The sequence below is a fragment of the Sinohyriopsis cumingii genome, unplaced genomic scaffold (genome assembly GCF_028554795.1).
Source record: "Sinohyriopsis cumingii isolate HCF-2022 unplaced genomic scaffold, ASM2855479v2 utg002217l, whole genome shotgun sequence".
Lineage (NCBI taxonomy): Eukaryota > Metazoa > Mollusca > Bivalvia > Unionida > Unionidae > Sinohyriopsis > Sinohyriopsis cumingii.
This window is the reverse complement of record NW_028316160.1, coordinates 487701-510940: the sequence shown is the minus strand read 5'-3', so window position 1 is coordinate 510940 and position 23240 is coordinate 487701. Positions and strand designations below refer to the sequence as shown.

The 23240-nt window shown below is 36.8% G+C and overlaps 1 protein-coding gene across 1 annotated transcript in view; it reads left to right on the top strand.

Moving 5' to 3' along the window:
* LOC149770919 (uncharacterized) overlaps nt 1-23240 on the top strand; it is a 62081-nt gene that overhangs the window by 12490 nt on the left and 26351 nt on the right. Inside the window, exons 4-6 of the mRNA XM_089948988.1 lie at nt 4115-4612; nt 4903-5081; nt 5512-5763. Of these exons, the coding sequence (XP_089805114.1) occupies nt 4115-4612; nt 4903-5081; nt 5512-5763 (929 nt within the window). The remainder of the gene's footprint in view (nt 1-4114; nt 4613-4902; nt 5082-5511; nt 5764-23240) is intronic.

The window sequence follows — 23240 nt, the reverse complement described above, 5'->3', positions numbered from 1 at the left end:
GAAATGCACTATTAATATGTTTACCAATCATAATATAATAGGATAACTACTACTACCTTGTAAATCTTGTCTTACCAGGCTAAACATTCTTCGTAAACAACTGTAAAGTTATCTGTCAGTCTTTGTGTCAGTTAGATAGGATGATCTCTCCTTGATACAGGGATTAGCGCTAAATTCCATGAATATTTCAGTTAATACTTCTCATGCTGCATACACTTGTACTGCATCACACTTATACTCCTCACACTCGTACTGCATCACACTCATATTGCATCACACTCATACTGCATCACACTCGTACTGTATCACACTCATACTGCATCCCACTCATACCGCATCCCACTCATACTGCATCACACTCATACTGCAGCACACTATCACTCGTACTGCATCACACTCGTACCCATCACACTCGCCACAGAGGGCCTCGCAATCCATAGCTGCCAAGTGTCACATTTTTTTCGTATTTGTCCTGTAGTTTTGAATAAAATATAGCTGTACATTTTTCTTGTTAAATATCCATTGTTTAATTAAAATGATTAACTTAAAACTTTCTTTGCAGTTTTCTGTTTAGAGCAGTCACCCGTTTCCAATCTCAGACAAAATGTATCACATGTATATAGGGATTGAGAGTTCTAAAATATGATTGGTTCATTTGAAATCGAGGCTATCATGACAGCCTTTCACCTCCATATTGGATTGCCTAAAGCAGTTACCGCTATCACTGTATATAATCTTCGTAATATTCATCTTCTAGTCATGTCGAAAAAAGGTTAAGAATTTTCTCCAGCAAAGAAAAGAAAACAACTGGAGTGACATTTGTTCTGTTGTGTTTAGATTTTGTGAAAGCAAGTTGTGTAATTTTGATTTCGCTATTTGGCATGGAGGTGCCCATGCCATAAAACAGCATGGAAAAGATAGTAAACATCATTTTGCTGCTTCATCATCAGCACAATACCAGAGAGAACCTTGATGTAATTTGATCGGAAATTTATTCTACTAAATTTCTTTTAGAAATGAAACTCCCTCTTTCTGTTGCTACAGTAGTGTTGCTGACAAATTTATTCTGTACACTTTTTTAGACAGTAAAATCAGAAAGGCTTAATTTTGGACAGCTATAGTATGAAAACAGTTCAATAAAAAATGCATAGAATTCAGATCATCAGTGAAAGGGGGTACATTGGAATCGATAATTATTGAAAACACAAGGTGTTGAAAATGCCCCTAAAACAGCCTGTGTCAGAGTGCGAGTGCTTTGCACTCTTGCACCTTCGGAATGGGCATCTGAATGGAACGTGGTGTCTGTGCAGAAGATGCAAGACTGCAACACTTGCATCGTTGACATTAAGTTATTGTCCAACTTGACTGATTGTTGTTGATATTGTAATTAGGTAAATATTACTAAAGTTTTAAAAATCAGTATTTGTTGCTGAAAATTATTATTTTTGTCATAAGCAGCGAGTATTTTTGTTGTTGGCAGCTATGATATACAAGCATTTTGGAAGTTTTCTGCCCTAAAGCAGTTTGAAGGAGTGCCCACTTAGAGGGGAAATATACTCCATCAATAAATTTCCATCTTGTCTGTGCTTTCTTTCTTAAGCGACAAAGTTTCTGAATTTTAACTGTACTCACACACTTAGCACCCTAGGTACATACCTGCATGTTTTGCAATCATTTCCCCTGACATTGCTTTATCTGTAATTAAATAAATGCTGGTCTGTTATGCGATATAGAAAATTCGTATAATAATGCTGTATAATTTCCGCTACAGTCGGAGGCACACAGCTAAGTTTTCTATATAAATCATCTTAGCATCGGGGCCCCGAGTGGCCGAGTGGTCTAAAGTGCTCTTCGTTACGGATCACTGCCATCTCACCTCTGTCTGTGTGGGTTCGAGTCTCAGATTCGACTAATGTGGATATGTGAGAAAGCTTGCCAGTAGCTTCTCGTGGGTCAGTGGTTCTTTCCGGGGTTTTCCTGGGTTCTTCCTCCACCATTGAAACTGGCCGCCATGTATAGCCAATTGTGTGCTGAAAAATGGCGTTAAACCCTACAACAACAACAACAACAACATCTTAGCATCCACTTCATAGTTATATACATGAAGCACTACTGATTTGACATTTCAGGGGCATCATACGGTATTTCCTAAAGGCGACATTTTCTTGCAACTAGCATTATAGCATCTACAATAATGATGCTTCAGGTTATTTATAGAAAACTTGATTAGGAGTCGGATATGTACAGGCAAGTTTTCTATCATAAGTATTTCCCAGCATTCGTTTCATAGATACTGTATGTTACACTTTAGTGATTAAACTTGTATAGGCAGTCAATGGACCATTCATACAAATCACTTTATCAGAATTTGATATGTTAGAGTTCATTTCGCTTCAGTACATTACCTGTAATTATCAGTGTGTAGCTTTGAAGTTCATTAAGCAGGATGTGTGTCACACTACACATGTATATTTTTTTGCTCTGTTTTTGTTTTACAGATTTAGATCCATGGGCAACACCAGACTCATATTGAACCATTACTTGTGTAGTTTACACCGGTTGTCAATCTATGAATACATGTCCGACTTGCATATTATGAACATGAGTCAAAGGACAGGAGTTCTGGGAATTATAAAGGGGAAGATATCAGTTTTCATGCTAGATTTTGACACCCTATCAATTTCAGAGGAGGAAGATAGAGAGCAAACAAACAGTCTCAGTTACCCACTCCGATAATAAACATACTAAATGGCTACATGAATCAATATAGTGCAATTCCAAGCATAGTGCCCTAGTATCCAAGAGATGTCATGTCCCTCAGTTCTCAAGTCTGTGCCACTCGAACAGAGTCTGTCCTTAACAACATCATGGAAGTCACTGTATCTTCCTCAAGATATTATATGAGTTTAGTGAGCCACTATTCTCACATTCTTTTCCTGCTACTTTACAGGTAGCACAAGAGACATTGACTAAAACACTTTTATCCAATGATGATGAAACTTGGTTGCAAGTCCCCATGTGATAATTAGCTATTACTTGAAGACTGAGTCTTATGGACTTAGACTTTATCCATAATGAATTTTAAATGCCCTTGTAAGGAATTGTTTGAAAAAATCTTAAGACGTGTGAAATTCCTGTATGATCTGGACACGTCATCTTAAGATCATTTACAGGACCCAGTCTTAGCTCGGAAGTGTTGCTTAGTAAGGACCAAGATATTTTGCCAAGGAAGATCACGCATCCTCTTGTCCCTCAGATTGTCAGAGAATTATATATCAGGACAGACACTCTCATCCTGAATAAAGTTAGCCGCTCATATTGGAACAGAACCCCCAGACCAAATTAATCTTGGCTCACAAAATTAGGGTAGTCGCCAAAAAGCATTGCAATTGAACAAATATATTTTTTAACTGGTATCATCCATGCCATGGGATGGAGATCATAGTGCACCTCTCCAGCTATTATCACAGATGGCTCAGCTTAATCTGTTGTGACCGATATGCTGAAATTAATATATCTGATACAATCATATTTAAATAAAAAAGAAAACAATAATTAATACGATCATCTCTTTGACTGGACAGCTTTAAATCATTTATGCTTACCATGCTTTTTGGATGGTTTGGTGTAAAGAAGAATTCTATTGATTTTGGTGTTAGGGTTAGGGTTAAAGGTAAAACATCAAGGTGACTGACAGAAAAAGTGAATGCACCGATGCATTGTTATTATATGGACCATTTGCCTTGCGGATAGCTTGTATTTATTGTAAGAAAGAAGCCTGTTGATGTGATGGGCAAAATATAAGGGCTAGTGGATAGCTTGTATTTATTGTAAGGAAGAAGCCTGTTGATGTGATGGGCAAAATATCATAAGGGCTAGTGGATAGCTTGTATTTATTGTAAGGAAGAAGCCTGTTGATGTGATGGGCAAAATATCATAAGGGCTAGATCACTGACTGACAGAAGAAAATTGTTTCTCAGTTAACGACAAGAGGACTCTTGAACACGACTGGGATGTATAATGTGCCATTCACGGTATAACATATGTTTTTCTTACTCTTTTTATTTCTTTATTTTTAAATATCTAAATATTTAATGTTTCTTTGTTTTTCCAGATGAAATTTTCTTGAATGATCAGCGAATAGCCAGTTTGCTTCACAAATATACAAGTCCACAAAGCAAGCAAGATCTAAAAGCTAATGACCCTGAAAATGGTATATCCTCTACACAAAACCAAGGACTTTACCTGCATAGTGAAATAGCCATATCATCACCTTTGGATGCAGACACAGAAAGCATTCGTAATGAAACTACAGTTTGTCAGATTTCAAAAGAAGCTGGCAATATTGAGGTATCAGAAGGTGGTGTACCAAAAGAAATTAAGAATTTTTTTGAGAAGGCACAATCTATTACTATCCCAAAGTCTGTGTCATCTGATGTTACAATCCTGGATTTTGCTGGTCAGTCCCTTTTCTACACCATTCATCAGGCCTTTATGTCATGGAGAACTTTATACATACTTGTAACGGACATGAGCCTGCCATTGACAGATGCAGTTGAGGAGGGGGCATATGGCATTGATGTGAGTGGGGAAAAAACCTGCAACATACTGGGTAAGATCTAATATAATTGTATTTACTGAGATCATGGTTTTCTAGACGATATTTACTATGAAACGGTATATAAACCTCATCATAACATTCTTTTTAAAATGATGTATGTAAAGTAAATAATGATGTTGACTATATTATTCACAAATAATGACAATTATATAATGTTATTGTTATCATTATTATTGTTATTATTATTATTATTATTATCATCATCATTATTATTGTTGTTATTATTATTATTATTATTATTTGCTTTAAGACGTTATGCCTAACTTTTAACTCTTTTGCAGAATACGTCACTTTTTGGCTAAATTCAATTCATTCTCATGTTCTCGTGCCGGAGGATGACATGATCGGAAAACAAGAGAAGAAAACTGGAAGAGAAGAGAGTATTGGAGGTGTTCAGATTTCGATAAGGAATCATCCATTTGTAATTCTTGTAGGAACGCACTCGGATAAAATTCCAAAGGTATGAAACCTATTCTCTTACATAAAGCATAATATCTCATTTGTTTTCCAGTATACATCTAGATAGATCTGTTGTGCTCTACAGCGTATTACTAAGACATGCTTGTGCTTAGGTTTCTTTTGCTGAACAAATGCACCTTGATTTCAGTAGTCCTCATCGTAAAACAGGATGTGATCTCCAATACATTACGACAAGCAGAGCACATAGAAATGTGTTGGTCAAGTAAACACAAACTCGCAAAAGATCCAAATGCACAAAATATTTTAACGTGATAAAGTTGTCCCTTGTGTTAAGTCACATTGATTATATCATGTGTGACATAATTTGATTATAACATGAGTGACATAATTTAGACCTGGTAAATTATATTGCACGTCATTTAGGAACAATGGAAACAGTATGGGATACTTAAATTTTACTTTTTTTATAGGAATCCCTAGACCAGAGAAAGGAGTCCTATTTTAATGACATTCGGATTGTCCTGAAGAACAGTCCACTACTTCTTCATCTCGTTGATGAAGATTTTGCCATTAGTAACTTGGGATCGGATCCGAGTATAAATGCACTGAAGTCTAAAATATTTGACGTAGCTCGAAAGCAGATTTACTGGGGTGAAGAAATTCCTGCTCGATGGATACCTCTCTCGAGAGCTCTTGCTGAGTTGAAAAATGGGGGAATCCGGGTATTTGTTACTCTTTATTTTACAGTACTGTTATAATTATATGTTAATTATACAATATCCTGATTTATGCAAGGTACTTACTGCAAGTATAGTTAAATCGATGCTCGATTTCAAATCAATTGACATACATTAGGTACATTTGTCTATTTAAAATGGTGAGCACTGATCCATAGCTGATGTATTAGTATAACTATAATATGTTCAAGAGATGATGTATGAAATAATCATACTTGTTTAGAATGGATTCCTATTTGAACAAAAAGGTGAAAACTGCTAACAAGGCACATGGAAAAGAATTTTATTGGATGTCCTGTCTCATGTTTGGGCACCTATAATTCATTGAAGTCACACTAGTTAAGTGCATCTTTTTTGGACTACCTAATTTTAATGGCAAATATGTTTTCCTGTTTTTTTGCACTGGCACATTCTCTTATCGATCTGAAACATATATCCTCATTTACGTGTTTGAATCGTATATGTTATTCTTTAGTGGAGACTGGGTATATCTGGCATTTTAAGGGTGAATAGAACTGGTTCAAAAAGGTAAGGTATTTGGGTTTCAGGCCTCATGCTTAAGCGACCATTTTGACATTATCATTACAGATTGTGAAAATGCATGTTAAGTTGCACACATTTTATGTACCCTATGCAAAATTCAGAATGACATTCTGCAATTTTATTCAGTTTTTAATTGTTGCAGCTTTATCTTACCTTGGACTTTGTTGACGTTAATGTCTTAGTCAGTTTTGGTGTTACCATCTTGGTGGACTATTTTGTTGCTATTTTCATAGCTGTTTTTGGTGGATTTGATGATTTTGGATTTGCATCCTTACTTGTTTCAACCCTAAATAAAAACAAAATGCAAACGTTTCAAATAATATGCAATACCTTCCATGCCATTAACTTGTACTTGGGAAAAAAATCCATATACCCATGTTTATTGCTGAAAACAAATGTGCTTTGGCATGTTGGTCTTTAAAAATAAAAATAGCCATCCTTTTAATTATGTAACCTTTATAAAGTTAAGAGATCAGTGATGCTTGCAATTTTGCACATTTGTATGCAACAGGTAAAATAGGTCATGAGATCGGTATCATGTACACCATATTTCATTTCAATTACACAAACAAAAGAAATTCAATTTAAGTACTATTTAATATCATCAATATATGAAATGCATGAGCAATAATCATTTTAATATGGTGCACAAATTTACACCTGAAAAGAAGGGCATATACTATCAGTGTTCGCAACTTCTATATCCTTGTTCAACAGTGGCCATCTTGTGATGTCACAAATCACTGCCTCATATCTAAAGTAGAATGCAGCAGCAATTTTGTGCAAACACTTGATAATATGGCAGTCCAGTCAGTTATTTAAATTATAAAATACTGAACTTAAAGAAAATGGATAAAGTAATATAGCTTTTCATCAATATACTGAAGCAGTAATGAATCTGATAGCTTTGTAGATTTTATTGCTGTCTGCCTAACAACCTATACACATGGATGTTCTGTTCTATTCTTACTTGTCTTTAATGCTATTCATAAACCTATTCTTTTGATTTGATGCACAATAATAACTACGTACACAGTTATTCTAAGATCCGTTTTTGAGTTATTAAATATTTTTCAGATTTTATTGTTCTTTCAACAATTTTAAAACATGAAATCGTTTTCGTGTCTAAATAATGCATAATTAAAACGATTATTAATTCTTTTCTTCTAAATTCAGCTAATATGAATGGTTTTTTTTTTTTGTGCTCTAATCAAAATGGGCATAGTTTAATAAATTTTATCATCAGAATGTACTATATTCTTGTAATTTACTTCCAAAGATTTGCAGCTGAATTGTACAAAAATATAATTAGAAAAACAAGAACAGTAGAGTTATTATTATTATTATTATTATTATTATTATTCAAACATCTTTGCAGGGTTAAACAATGCATAGAAGCAGGAACACTCTATCCAATTTCCATATCATTGTTTCATGCCAATATTTTAAAAAATCTCTCTTCAACAACGCACACAGATTATCAGTGAGATAAAGATGAAAACAATAATTACTGAATGATGTACATGTTTGCCAAAAACAATACAGCTGATGGCACTTTGCCTAGTGGATAAATGACATCGTATAATATTTATGGCTCACTAAACAAACACATGATTCCCACCAAAAGACATGCAGTAGACTGAAAAACTGATACAGTGTACAGTTGGCCTATGAAACGAGAGCCAATAAATATCTTTTTCAAATGTAATGTAATAAAAAAAGAAACGAACTTACCCCCAATCCTTCCAATAATTCCTTCTGTAAGCCCAAAACCCGGAAACCTTGCCATCACCCAATCTCTGACTATCTCATCTTCGCTTGCCTTTCTTAGCTGAACAGTATTTAGTAGGTAAAGAACATTTCCAGTAACAGGATTACCATATAAATAACGCAAACAAATTCATGTTGATTAATGAATCCACTACTTTATAATGTAAGTTTTCACAGACCAGTTTGCTTTCAAAGGACCACTTTAAATTTTATTATGGTGCATACAAGATTGATTACTGAATTGGCTGCTGTGATTTGATTACTGAATTGGCTGCTGTGATTGGATACTTCCAGGCTCTGCAACCAATGGAAGACTGCAAAAGAAATATTTCCTAGAACTTTCCACAACTTCTCAGTCTTTTGTTTGATCAAAAAACATTAAGTAGATAAACACCGGCTATGAGTATTACGTGGAGTCCTTCAGTTATCTCATTTTTTCATCATGAGATAAAATTGTCTCCCAGATTCCGATTGTCACAGACTGGAAGCGCCATATCAGGCCAAGAAAATAATGGTCTCTGTAAGTCAACCATCCCTGTTTAAGCTGCTGATCCTAGCACTTTTTCCTCTGGTTAAAAATAAAAAAAATAAAAATATTAAAAATAAAAATAGAAATTCCCGACAGAACTTGAAGTGCTTAGTACATTAGATATATATATATATATATATATATATATATATATATATATATATATATATATATATATATATATTTTTTTTTTTTCCAGCATCCGCATCAAGTTGAAATAAATTAGTTGAAAGATAATAAAATAAAAGGTTAAATTCCTGTAGAAATAGTCATGTAAAGTTTTGCAAACACAACGTTTTTTTTGTTTTATTTGTTTGTCTTGTCTGTGTTTTGTATTTGTATTTGAAAAAGACTCATTAAGAGTTGAAAACACTCATGCTAGTTAGATACTAGTTTTGAACTGTTTCTTGTCAGTTTATTGCAAATATATATATATATATATATATATATATATATATATATATATATATATATATATATATATATATATATATACACACACATATATATATATATATATATATATATATATATATACACACATATATATATATATATATATATATATTTGTAAAAAAAAATTTAAAAAAATCTACCTATCCTTATTTAAAACCAATGAAATAGGAAATACACGTATAAGCAAAGGAGGTTTTAACAGAACACAGACATTGTGTTTTAAGGCGAGCAAGCTCAAGAAGCAGAATTCATTTACAATTGCATTTGAAGTAAAGTGATCCATTGGAGAAGTAGCTATTGATGTTCAGAGATACCTCCTTCACAGATAAACTTGCTATGTATTTACAATTGGGAAACTATCTGTGTCCAAAAGAAATATAGAGGGAAGAGTTCATCTTCAGGTGTTAGAATTTAGATAAATGATATCTCAACACAAGCTTGCATTTTTTACTTTATCCTTTACCACTCACTATTTAGCTATTGACGAACAATTTAACTGTTGACAGGGCATTATAATTGGGACCACTGTGTAACACTAAGATGATTGTATGAAGTGATTACAAGTGTATGAATAATATGAATTTTTCTAACAGGGGGATTCCAGCATGTATTGTAGGTTTTGGTTCTTTGTCTCATATTTTTATATCCATGTAAATAAAATGTGAAACCAAAATATGTGATCCTGTTTTGCACCATGTTGCCTGAGCTTAGATGGTTCACTGTAAAACCCAAATCAATCAATCAACATTAATTAGTCAATTTTTTAATTCAAATCCTAGATTTGATAGTTGTTTTGGTAATGATAAACATTATTCATTTTAATAAACTGCAAAAATTTCTTCTGAATAAATATACAGAAATCTGTTACATGCACAGTTTAAACAGAAAAGGTCCATTTCCTTGCTAAAAAATTTCTAAGTCTACATTTCCGAGCTATGTCCAAGCTAAAAAATGACTAAGTTCTTATTACCTAGGAATTTCCAAGCCAAAAATAACCCAAGTTCTCATGTCCAAGGCTTGGTCCAAGGTATTTCCTAGTTTTTTAATGTACGAGATAATGTCAGAGATTTGCTTATAAAACTGTATACAAAATATCAGCATTGTCCAAGGTTTCCCAGGTTTTCCTAATAAGACCATGGAAAAACCTCAGACATCCAAGGTTTTAGGTCAAAATTCCAAGTATAACCTCGCAAAAATGTACATCCAGGGGTATTCACAAATCTTCTCTCAAGCACAGATTTTGTCATAGCTATCAGTCTAGTGAGATCTGAAGAGTCAGTTCTGAGATAGAGCCAAGCGCACAAATGGGACAAGAATATAGAGAGCATAATTAGCGAGGGTTGCAGAGGGACATCCAAACAATAAAGAAGGGGAAGACAACATAGCGAGAGATCAAGAAAACCATGGGGGGGGGGCAGCACTGTTAAATGGTCGAATGCAAGTTTTATTATTGCAAAGGGAATAAATAGCTTTTTCTCCTGCAAATACATTAAATGGTCACATTACATTTGGATAACTTTCTTTGCTACCAACGAATCCAGCCCTTCCTGAAAGGCAGAAAAACAATCCTTCTGTCCCTGTATTACATAGACAAAGGGAACTAACTCTTACAGGTTAACAACTCTAGAAAATTTAGCCATGAGTAACTTTTTGTTATGACACCTTGCTAGCCAAAGAATGCCAACAATGGGAGAGTGGACAGGGATGGGGGGAGAACGACGACAACTGTCAACATTGAATATATAATATTCAAGTAAACAAAAAATATTGACATTACATATTTGTCTTTGTTTTAATAATAATAAATACTGCAGTCTTATTACTTCTTTTTTTAACATGATAATTGCAGTTTTTATAAAAACGTTTTACCTAACGTATAAATCAGCTGCTTGTTTTCATTTTGTTTACAAAACTGAACCCTCGCTCACATGATGCAGCTGAGACAGCAACACAAGCTCTGGCTTCTAGAAACGTTTAATTATTTAGAATGTTTTTAAAATAGCTATATTAAATATCATTGTAAATAATAATTAACATAGGATCCCCAGTGAAGTGGGGAATGAATAAAAGACACAAAATAGAACATAAATGAACTGAAAACAAAGCACGTGGAAGCTAACACAGCACGCAATAACCACGTGATGTCTGAGCGGGACAGGGTGCTTGCTGCTTATGCAGTCTGCTTGTCTGAATCTGAACGATCCAAATATTGCCGAGTTACTTCAGTACAGATGCACATTTGACAATACACCAAAAGGGGTGGGTATGTGCCTCTATGCATGCCTCTCGCCTGTGCATGGCACGCATTCAAGACATATACATACATTATTATTGTTATTCTAAGTTTATATTCTCAGCAATCATGACTTGCATCTAAACTGAAAACGCTAGTCAAATTGATTGTAATTAAAGTAAATAGAAAATCACGATTTTTTTTGAAAAATATCGCCATGATATTCTGCTTTTTATTTTCTGAGCTCGAAAATGACATTTTTCCACCTGCAAATTGTAAGATTGCGAGTGAAATTTTTGAGGGTTGCAGGTTAATTCCACTTTCTACCCCACTTGGCTATTGGTATATCTGTTTGAAACCAGGTTTTCACTTTCACTCCAGATGCTAGGATATCCTCCAGTCAATCCTCTTAATTCTTCCAATTATGTTCATTAAATTTAATCATCCAATTTCCTTTTCTCCTTCAAATATCTTCCTTAATCATAATAATGATAGGATTGTTAACCTGTTTTCTTGTGATCCCAGCTTATCCAAAAGACAAGAATCATTTTTTCCTGTCATCCAGACAGATGGAAATAACTCGTGTCCATGACCTTGCCATTCGCAGGTGTTGCTAGTTTTTACATTTGCTGCTGTACTGATAATACGTACATTATATCTCCAAGAAGTCGAGCCATCTTAGTTTTATGATCCAACTTTAAATCTGGACTCACTGTATTCTTCTACATGTATACCTTAGTTGTATTTATTTTCGAAATTTGAGTGACTTTATCACCATTACTACACAAGTTAGTGAGACAATGACTATTTTCTCTTACTCTGATTGTAACGGGGTTGTATTAACGAGTTAGTAATATGCTGATTTGCTAATTTATTTATGTATTCTCTTGTGTTGTTCAGTAGAAATGTCAACTAAATACATGAGATTCAAAATGCTCAAAGCAAGGGAAGATGACCATGTATCTTGTATCATATATACTAAGTATACATTATCTGCACCAAGCAGCATGTGCAATACATCGACAGAAAAAGTCAGGGTTACAGTATTGGCGAGTTATCAACATACTGAAATGGTAATTTATGCTTTGGTTCTATTATTGCGTCGTTTCAGTAGAAATGTCAACTAAATGCATTAAATGCAAAAAGTTTAAAGCAATAGGAACCAAAAGTGAAGGAATGACTGAATAAGTGGAGGAAATATCAAGTTGACCTTCTAAGCATATATCCAATGTCATGCTCCATTGGGAGTCTTGTGGTGAATGCTGGAGTCCCCCACCTAAAGTTTGTGGTTTGAAATTTCTGCCTCATTGCTGGTGTTCCCAATTTTAGACTGTTCAGTGGGACCAGGTCTCCCTGCACATCCGAGCATGATCTTTTTTCCTACAAGTCTGGACGCATGTTTTTTTTTTTACCAGATCCATTGGATCCATTCCATAATACTGCTTCGCCATCACCTGCCGTCCAACCCTCCCGGCATGGGGACAATTTTGTTATACATTAATGCCAACTAGGATTTACGGGCATCTTTGTGAGAGATCAGCTAGTTTCGCCATCCTGTCAGTGACATACCGTTACTATGATGGAGATTTCAATGAGAATTATGTCTGTCCAGCTGAGCAGCCAGTACCGGTAGTGGCCAAACAGTCTTCTATTCTGACAGCATCCAGGTTGACAGTAAGCCAAGCAAACCAGTCGGCCATTCCAGCCATGCCAGACTTCCATATGTTCAATGCTTATCCACATTGGAGAGTTAATAACATTTTAAAGGAGGAAGAATTGAGTCATCAATGCCACCTAGTACGACTTATCCATAGTTGCAACCAGAATTAGATCAGGGCTTGACGCTGTGAATGTGACATACATATATATATATATATATATATATATATATATATATATATATATATATATATATATATAGTTACTATGAAAAAGCTATTGTCAGATCCGAATATGGAGCTGATTTAATTAGCTTCAAGGCAGCAGTTGATGAAATGTATTAGGGTGTTTACATCTTCAGAATGCCCTCCACCTTCTATCACTACTCAAGACTATAAAGATCAAGCAGATTTCAAAGAGGTGGAAGAAACACTGTCCTTTTGGCTCCCTCACCAGTTGGCTAAAATTAAGATTAATGACTAGCTGTTAGGTAGAATTGGTGACCAGGGATATTATAAGGCTTTCTTTTCAGAAAGCCAGGTACCAGCGACACTCTCATCTTGATGATACACAACTCACTCAGTACTTATCTCCCAGCCTGTGACAGAATTCTACTGCAGAGGGACAATAAATGGATGGAGGACACAGGATAATTTCAGTCAAATGTGCAATATAAATCATAGCCCAATGACAGGAGACAACAGTCTAACCAAGCTAGGAGGCATCCATACAGAGGCAGTAAGAAACCAAGTTCTTCGCATTCAAGCCTTCTAACTCTAGGCATTGATCTAGACTCCCCATTGCCTGTAGAGAGTCTACCTGTTGGCGTCTGCCTCCTACAGTTTCAGGCTCACTACCTTAGCCCCTCAGAACGATTGGGTGATCCACATTATTTCGGAGGTGCTTTGGATTTGGTTTATCCAACCCCATCTTCTTTCCTCTCTGCTCTTCACTGATGCACCATCAGATTGGGAGAAGTATGCCTTTCTACAACAGGAGATACATCACTAATCAAAACCAGGCTGTGAAGCTTGTATGAAAACCACACTTGCCATGGTTTTCTTCCAGGGTGTCACTTATTCGGAAGGCAAATTGCAAGTTGAGGCCAGTGATTGACCTGAGTAGCCTCAACAGATGCATGTTGCCACCCAAATTAAGGATGGAAATAGCAAGATCAATCCATCTCTCCATCCAACAGGATGAATATGCCGTCAGTCTCGATCTGACACATATTTGCATGTCACTATCCACCACGTACCATGGAAATATCTTCATTTTCCTTACAGCGACACAGTTTATCAGTTCAAAATCCTGTCATTTGGCCTCAAAATCAGCCATTGTTTCTACCAAGGTTATGGATTGTGTTGGCACTCTGTTCCATTCAACTTCATCTACATAGATGGCAGTGTACCGGACAATATCCTCTGGAGACGTATGGTAAGTTCTATTCTCCTCCAAAGCAGAAACGATTTTCACTCACTTTTAGATCATCTAGGCTTTCTAGTAAAATGGAACAGTCTGACCCCCATCCATCCCAACTTTTGACCATATTGGAATAGAGTTTATCACAAACCCAAATCTAGTACAGATTCCTAGTACTTGTAAAATCAGGATCATGTAACACATTGAGTCCATTTCCTACAGGACTTAGATAACAGTAAAAGAGTTCTTGCAACTCCTAGGATTATTCAATGCACCGACTGACTTTATCTCCCTTGTCAGTCTTTTTATGCACCCCTTACAAATGACTTTGCTAGCACACTGGCATCACCTTCCAAGTCCATTCTATCAGTCATGTTCATGCCTGAGACACGGTCATTCTTGCCTCAGTATTGCAACCTGAGTTGTCTGACCATGGCAAATCTTTGAGTGTGTAGGTGACTGGAATGTTTTTTTTAATGGTATCAATGATGAAAACATCTTAATCTAGCTAGGGTGTCCGTTTTCGAACATGGTTGTTTTGTCTGATGATTGTGCCGTGGTCATCTGCTTTGAATTTGGATCTGAAAAATAAGGCTCCTGTGACCTGTTGTTTTTTGTCTGCCGAAGAAGCTTCTGTGGGATTCTTTTAATGCTGATGTGCCATGTGTGATTGTATTGGTCGGCGATCTCTTGCAAAAGTCTAAGTATTGATTGGTGTTGTCACTGGTAAATCTCTTCCACATGCGGTTTTATAGAGTTCTGGTAAACTGCTCTACAATGGCCGCTTTGATTTGATTGTGTGTGCTGTACAAGATAATATTATTTTTTTAAGCCAATCTGAGACGGTTTTGTTATTAATTTCACGACCATGACCTGCCCATAATTTATTGTGCTTTCATGCACCTATAATGCTATCATATGCTTCAGCGATAGAATTTCCTTTTTTTTCAGGAATTACCCATATGTATTTGTTGAAAACATCAATGACCATCATGAAATATTTGAAATTATCGTTGTATGCACTGTAATCTCTGATGTGAACGAGATATGCAGACCATTTATCATCTGCGATGACTGCATCATGGAAAATGCTTGCATGCTGGTTTATGCAGTTCTTCTGTGAGAACTTTCCGTCAGAAAGATCTTCTGCTTACTTGTTCGTTTTACCTAGAATCCCGATGCCCAGCTTATGTTTTGATGCAAATGATGCCACGCACAAGAGCTTGATCTACATGTTTGCTGAAATTTTGGGGCTTGAGTTTTTTAAAGTCCCTCAGCATGACTCGATCGCATCCAACTTTGTCATCTTGATTATAGCTCTAACCTGTATCGTGTTGCATCACGATGGCATCTACACCATTGTAGGGCTCTTGACCGGGCAGCAGCTGATCATTGTCATTCAGTTGCTGTTCTAAGGGATTCCACTGTCCTATGTATTTATGTCCTGGCAATGTCCATCTGCCACAGGGTCTTGGAAGTTTCCAATCAGCACATGGACGTCCACAGTGCCACTGAAAATTTGTCTCTCTCCGCAGCATTTACAGTCTCCCATGCACAGATTTATTTCCATGCAAAGGACTTCGCAGCTTGTGTCAATATCACAGTGCCAACAGTGATACATTTTTTATGCAGAGCCATGACACTAAGTCACACTCAACATTGTTGTTGGCAGCATAGGTTGCACATAGTATACATTTTAGTGGCCTCTTGTTGCTGAGCAACTCCTGCTGATGTTGCTTTACCTGTGATGCTGTGTGAACCACATACTTCACAGCTCGATACTCTCTGTTGTATTTAAGGCACCGCAATCTCATGTTGGCTGTCTTGTATTATAGTGTACATTATTTTAGCGACAAAATGATTTTGAGGTTGATTTTCCTCTGTTCCTGCATTGGATATAATCAATTCAGTGCCATCCACACGTGCTATCGTTGATGTCCTGAAGCTGTAGCGAGCTATACACAGATCCTTTGTGCGATGGTTTGGTGGTATTACACGACCTCATTGGTTGGAGTAAACCAAATGAATCAAAATACTCGACGTCACTTTAACATGGATCATTGATCATGGCAACCCAAAGAGTGCCGTGTCCGTATGAATAAATTTGCAGGTTAATTACACAGCTCTTATCAGGAAACTAATCCTTTGAAAGTACACCTCTGAAATTTCTAATGCTGGGTACTAATTCTTGCTGGATGTCAATGTTGGACAGCGGAGAAAACTTTGTTTCAGGAGACCTTGTCTCCCATGTTAATACATTTTTCTTTCCTCTCTTTGAAATGCCTTTACTGCACTTGGTTCCAGGATGTTGAAGTCCTTTTCTAATGCCTGGAAGTAATGTTCCAGCGATGCCTGCTAACAGGGGTGTGATAAATCCTCCTTGTTTAGACAGCTGCGACACTAGCAAGTTAAGAACAATTACTTTTCATACAGCAGCATTTTTAGCTACTGATGTGGCTTGACAGTGAGTCAGCATAAGTCTGTCAGGTGAGCATTTTTGACACTTTAAACCTGATGGATACTGGCCTTTTAAATACATGGCTGCCACAACGATACTTTTCTTCTGCTGTGGTGACAGTGTAACATCCACTGGAACATGGTGTAATATTAAATGCAATTATTTTGGGGTTTTCGTTTTACGGGTTGATTTCGATAGCCAATGGACGATGTCACCATAACACATGTTTGTTAGATACTGTGGTAGTTTCTGCAATGGGCAACACCATTTCCCATCACTGCTTTATTGTGGCTCCAGTGATAGCTCCAGTCACTGCGACAAGTCCCAGTGGAGCAAGAACTGTTGCAAACAACTTTAGCACCATCATCCTCACAAATGGAACTATAGAACTGGCAATAGAACCACCTCATCTCTTTGTGGCATGATGATGTTTTGACTTTGTGTTTTAGGCATTGTCTATACAGTGATGTTCATTTTTGCTGCATGTAAATACAATGTTGCTCAAAGTAAAGTTTCTTGGTGTTCCTGGCCAATGTCGATTTCATTTCGAGCATGTGAACCATCAAGGCATGATTTTGCACATCCACATCAACAACCATGTCATGGTGAATTGTCCATTATCTGACACTGCTGCTCTGTGCATGTATTTGATGGCAGAATCTATTTCTAACAAAAGCGTTTCTTGCCACTGCTGGTCTTTAAAATGTTAGCAGTTTCTTCCTCTGTCAGATCAGCAGCATTGACTGGTGGTGTGCCATTGTGTATTTTGTTACTGACTGTTGCACCTGTATCCGAGAACTACCACGTGTTAGTGGCACACTTCTGCATGTAGTCATTGCTGAACATGATGAGGTTCAGGATCGTGACTTAAGCACCTGCTACGTGGTTTCTGCCTGCCACAGGTTGTATTTTAACCTGGACCTCCAGAAAGGCCTTATGGGAAAGCAGGTACACATCTTTGTCTTGCATCTCTTTTTTTTTTTTATGAGTGCTCGCATTGAGGTTGGTGATGTTTATGTTCTGGTATTTGACGTACTTGTACTCAGTTCTCGAGTCATTGATGGGAGTATCATCATTCAGCCAGAGGTAATCAGGAGTAAACCTTGCATACATAGTGTTGCAAAATAACACAGTTATTAAAAGACATTCTATTTTATTTTGCCACCCTCTTTTAAATCCATAACCAGACATGATGGTGCCAAGTGACAGTTTTGTCAGCATGACTTGTACAATGACCTTTCTCTCAAGATCGTGTAAACTTATTTTGATCACACGCTGACTACCGATGCACAGTTTTCTGAAGAGCCTGTTTATCCAGCTTGGAAAGATCAAACACCTGAATTTCCTGCACCTTCGCAGTCAGCAACGGTGATGGCATGGTTGACTGAGGCATGATGTTGCTGGCTGTTTTTTGTCTCACAGTCATTCGAGCATCGGAGGCCACTTCAGTGACTTCTGTTTCAACTGCTTTGAGGGCAATCAAAGCTGCTTTCACTGCAATGCCTGGAAGAGCTGCTCGCACCATGGAAAACAGCACAGATAAAAGTCTGCTTACAATTTTACGATGTGCGCGATATTGTCTCATAGCTGCTTCTTTTCATCTGTGAACATTTCTTTTTTTAGTAGACTGAGGGGGCCCTGAGTGGCCGAGTGGTCTAAAGCGCTGTCCGTTACGGATCACTGCCATCTCACCTCTGTCTGCATGGGTTCCAGTCTCGGATTCGGCCAATGTGGATATGTGAGAAAGCTTGCCAGTAGTTTCTCGAGGGTCGGTGGTTCTTTCCGGGGATTTCCCGGGTTCTTCCTCCACCATTAATACTGGCCGCCATGTATAGCCTATCATGTGCTGAAAAATGGCGTTAAACCCTACAACAATAGTAGACTGAGGATTTTCTCCACACATGCAGATAATAAGTGATTCTTTCGTTGCTATTTTCAATGGCATATCCAAACTTATTTGTGAGTCACATGGTGATTTCCAAGATTGCGTACATATTCAGGATGGGATAGTAAATAAGGGATTAGGATGAATTTTCATGAGTGAGCCTGGGGGAATGTTAATCAGCATGGAATAAATCATGTTTGAGGCTGAACCGATCGAGGATAATGATCCCTGAGCCATCAAATAGTTGATGAGGAGGTTGTTCCTGTAATTGATATCGACAGGAAGATCTCCTTCATGTATTCCAATTCCATCTAAGACAACGTTAAAACCAAGGACAGATCTAATTGAATTATCCTACACGATAACCTTCTGGTTTGCAGCATGGAGTAATTGGGCTCTATTTTGATGTTCATAGAGGTGTATTCGTTATCGGTAATCATCCTGGAGATTTTTATCCGCCAGGCAAGATCGTGATTGTTTGTCGCTTGATATAATTGTTTGAGACTAAAGTGGATTTTAATTGAATGGAAATGACTAAACATGCAATGAACTGTCTACATCATTTTCTCGCACAGTTGTGTCATGCTTTATCTTTGCCAGAAACTCATCAAACGTGGCTGAAATTGTTTTTATTTGGCTAGTGGTTCTCAATTTTTCGTAGTAATATTTAATTGCTATGATGTTGCAACCACTGTAACACTGACACACCTGGAGCTGACCACGAACACCTTCCTGGCAGCCCGGGCAGGATTTAAGTTCTCGACTTCCCTTCGTGATGAGGGCATTATGCCGCATACAACATACAAGACTCCCTCAAGCATGCCTTGTTGCAGTCTTATGTGCTGCCCTGATGTAACCATGCACACTTGCTGGATCCATGCAGAGGCATTTTATAATAAGCAATTCAAGAAATGGTCTGCTGAATTATATATATATATATATATATATATATATATATATATATATATATATATATATATATAGTCTCTGACCAGGCACAAATAACAGGCAATTAAATAAACAGTCATTGGGACTACATATATGTATATATGTGTGTGTGTGTGTGTGTGTATATATATATATATATATATATATATATACACACACACACACACAGTGTATCCCCCGGGGTGTAAAATTGAAGGTACAAAAAAACCCTTGGTGTCAAAACTGGGGGTCAAATAAAAAATGTGGGGGTCAATAATGTACTGACAAATTTTCATACGACTCATACTTTTTCAGCTTAAAATAGGATATTGCAGCTTGCACAACATACTCTCTCTCTCTCTTTCTCTAAACATACAAATACACCAACATGCACAATTAACAAACAAATGCATTGTCCATTCAAAGAATAATTTTATTAGTTCATTTTTGTTTTAAAGTCATACTTTTAACAGTCTCCTCAGCAATGTTATAGCCCAACACATTACATATAGCCAATACAAAAAGCCAAATAAATGTTTTTAACCAAATGGGAGTTAATTTACTGTCTTTCATCAAATGTGTACTATCATTGGTTTCATTGTACTTTGTTGTAGAACACATTTATCCAAATATGAAGGATTATACTGATTCATCTTCTTTCTAATAAGTTACACTTGAACTTTAAGATCTTTCTTTTATTGCAGTAAAAGTTAAAAACCAACAAAATCTGCAATGACCCGCTGACTTTAATCCAAATAACGCATTCGTCTCTGCAAGTTTACTGATTTATATTTTGCGAAATAATGTCTTAGGTTATAATATGTTCTCCAGATATCTTATGGCGAACGAGGGCCTATTTTTAAAAATTCTAAAATCCTGTCACGAAAGGATTATTCACTTTTGCAGTCTTTGCAATCACGTGATCAGAAGTCACACCAGTAATCATAATGAATATTCCAGTCAAGGAAATAATTTTCTCCATTTTTCATTAAAGTTAGATCCACAGTTACTCTTTTGTGTTCTGCTTCTTTCACTTTCTTTGCTAATGTTTATAGTGCATGACGTTTTAATCTGGCGATCACTTTCTAGTGCAACGAGGCTTGATGTTCAATATCTAGAACAGCTTAATGAGCTTGATGGAAATCGTGAGAAGCTCGCGAGATTAGGGGAAGCTACTCCATCATAACAGTGCCTATGCGTTGCACTTTGCTATACGAATAAAGGTGCGCAAGGCAGGGAGCAAACAAAGCGGGAAACCAGTCAATGCCTATATGCGAAGTATATACGATGCCATCCATCGTCCAGTGCATTGGATATTAAATAAATCATGATCATATTATGAAAATCCTTTACGTAAAAAAAACGCACGGAAACAAAATGCGTGCGTCAATTTTCTCCAGCGTGCATCCTGATGCACAAATGTGTGTAAAGGGAAACACTGTATGTGTATATATATATATATATATATATATATATATATATATATATATATATATATAAAGAATACAGATCATATGGCTAATAACAATCCTTTCAGTTGCAAGGGATCATGTTAGGCTAGTTAGATAATAGTTTTGCACTGTTTGTTGTCAGTTTATTGCATTTATATATATATATATATATATATATATATATATATATATATATATATATATATATATAGTTAGTATGTCTCTGACCAGGCAAAATTAACTAGCAATTAAACAAACAGTCGATGGGACAATATATAGAGAAAAAACTAACTTGCTTATACAGATGGAGCATAAAATTCTTCACAAAGTAGTGGCAGATCCAGGAAAAGATTTTATCCTACGATGTGAGATCGCTCATTGACTTAGGGACATTGCTCGATTGAAGCATCTTGCCAACATGCCCTATCCAAGATTGAATGCCACTCTGCATGAGTTGATCGAATGATTCAGAGGAGAACTAAATGCGATGCCAAGAGGACAAGCACGTCGTAAACTTGTCAATGATTACAAAGCACTGGCTGGATGAGAGATCCTTATCATGCAGCAGTAATTGAAGCAGCTATGAAACAAGTACAAAGCGCTCACAGGAACTGCTAAACCTTCCAAATTCCTTTGACTTCAGCACGAAATGATGAGCAAGTCAAAGAGAGCCGACATTGAGAAAAAAATACCTAAAATTGATATGCAATCCCTTCAGCATTTACGATCATAGGCTTGAGCGAGTTGACAGAACTCCTGCAGTACATTCTAAAACCTACAGTAGATGCAGAACTGCGCACATACACACAGCTATCGAAATCTGAGTAGCTCTTAACATTCATTTTATGAAGGAACAAAAGAACATCAACTTGTTTATCAGAGCAAAATCACAGATCTTGTATCGTTTTGATGATTTCAGTCACATCATAAACATCTGGTCATTTATCCAGCATCGTATCGAAGATTATCAAGAATCGGCATCAGCATGGGTGTTTGCCAGAGTCGATTCTTTCTTGTTTCAAACTTTCAAATTCACACCGTTGCGCAGAAGTAAGGACACAACCCTTCCCAAGCAAATCATAGCCACCAAAGCATACATCAGCGTCAACAACAACGATGACTACTATCTCACGTGGGGCCATTCTTTCCGTGCTACATCCTGTAATGCCAATCGAGTCTCAAGTTCTAGTTGTATTTTGAGACCATCAAAACCATTGGCATCACCTTTCCTGCATTGATTGGAGACGTACCAAAACTGAAAGTGCTGAATGAAGAACTCTCCATCAGCTTGTTTGGTCTTGATAAAAGGAAAGCTGGCTATAAATAGTTCATGGTTTATCCATTGCTGATCTCCAAAACAGCCTCACAACATGGCATCAGTTTACTTTATTACCAAAACCAACAAAGACTTAAGCCGGTTATTTTGATCACAGTACATGAAACATTAAAGTCATGAATATTTCTGCTATCGATGCTTGCAGTGCTTTCCTCAACTGCAGTGACTACATGGCCATGTCACGTCTGAATACTGTCGAGACTTGCAGATCATTCAGATGCCATGCGAGGAAGCACTACAGTTTGAAAACCACTGCAAAAATATGTGTGTTTTATATCTCTTTGACTCTGAAGCGATCCTTGAAAAATCCCTCTTCTTATCCAGTTCACTCTTTCACTCGAGTAGAACACAGGCATGTCTCATGCTCAATTGGATGTAAACATGCTGCTCAGTTCTTTCACTCGAGTAGAACACAGGCATGTCTCATGCTCAATTGGATGTAAACATGCTGCTCAGTTCTTTCACTCGAGTAGAACACAGGCATGTCTCATGCTCAATTGGATGTAAACATGCTGCTCAGTTCTTTCACTCGAGTGGAACACAGGCATGTATCATGCTCAATTGGATGTAAACATGCTGCTCAGTTCTTTCACTCGAGTAGAACACAGGCATGTCATATGCTCAATTGGATGTAAACATGCTGCTCAGTTCTTTCACTCGAGTGGAACACAGGCATGTCATATGCTCAATTGGATGTAAACATGCTGCTCAGTTCTTTCACTCGAGTGGAACACAGGCATGTCTCATGCTCAATTGGATATAAACATGCTGCTCAGTTGATAAGCGTTTGTCC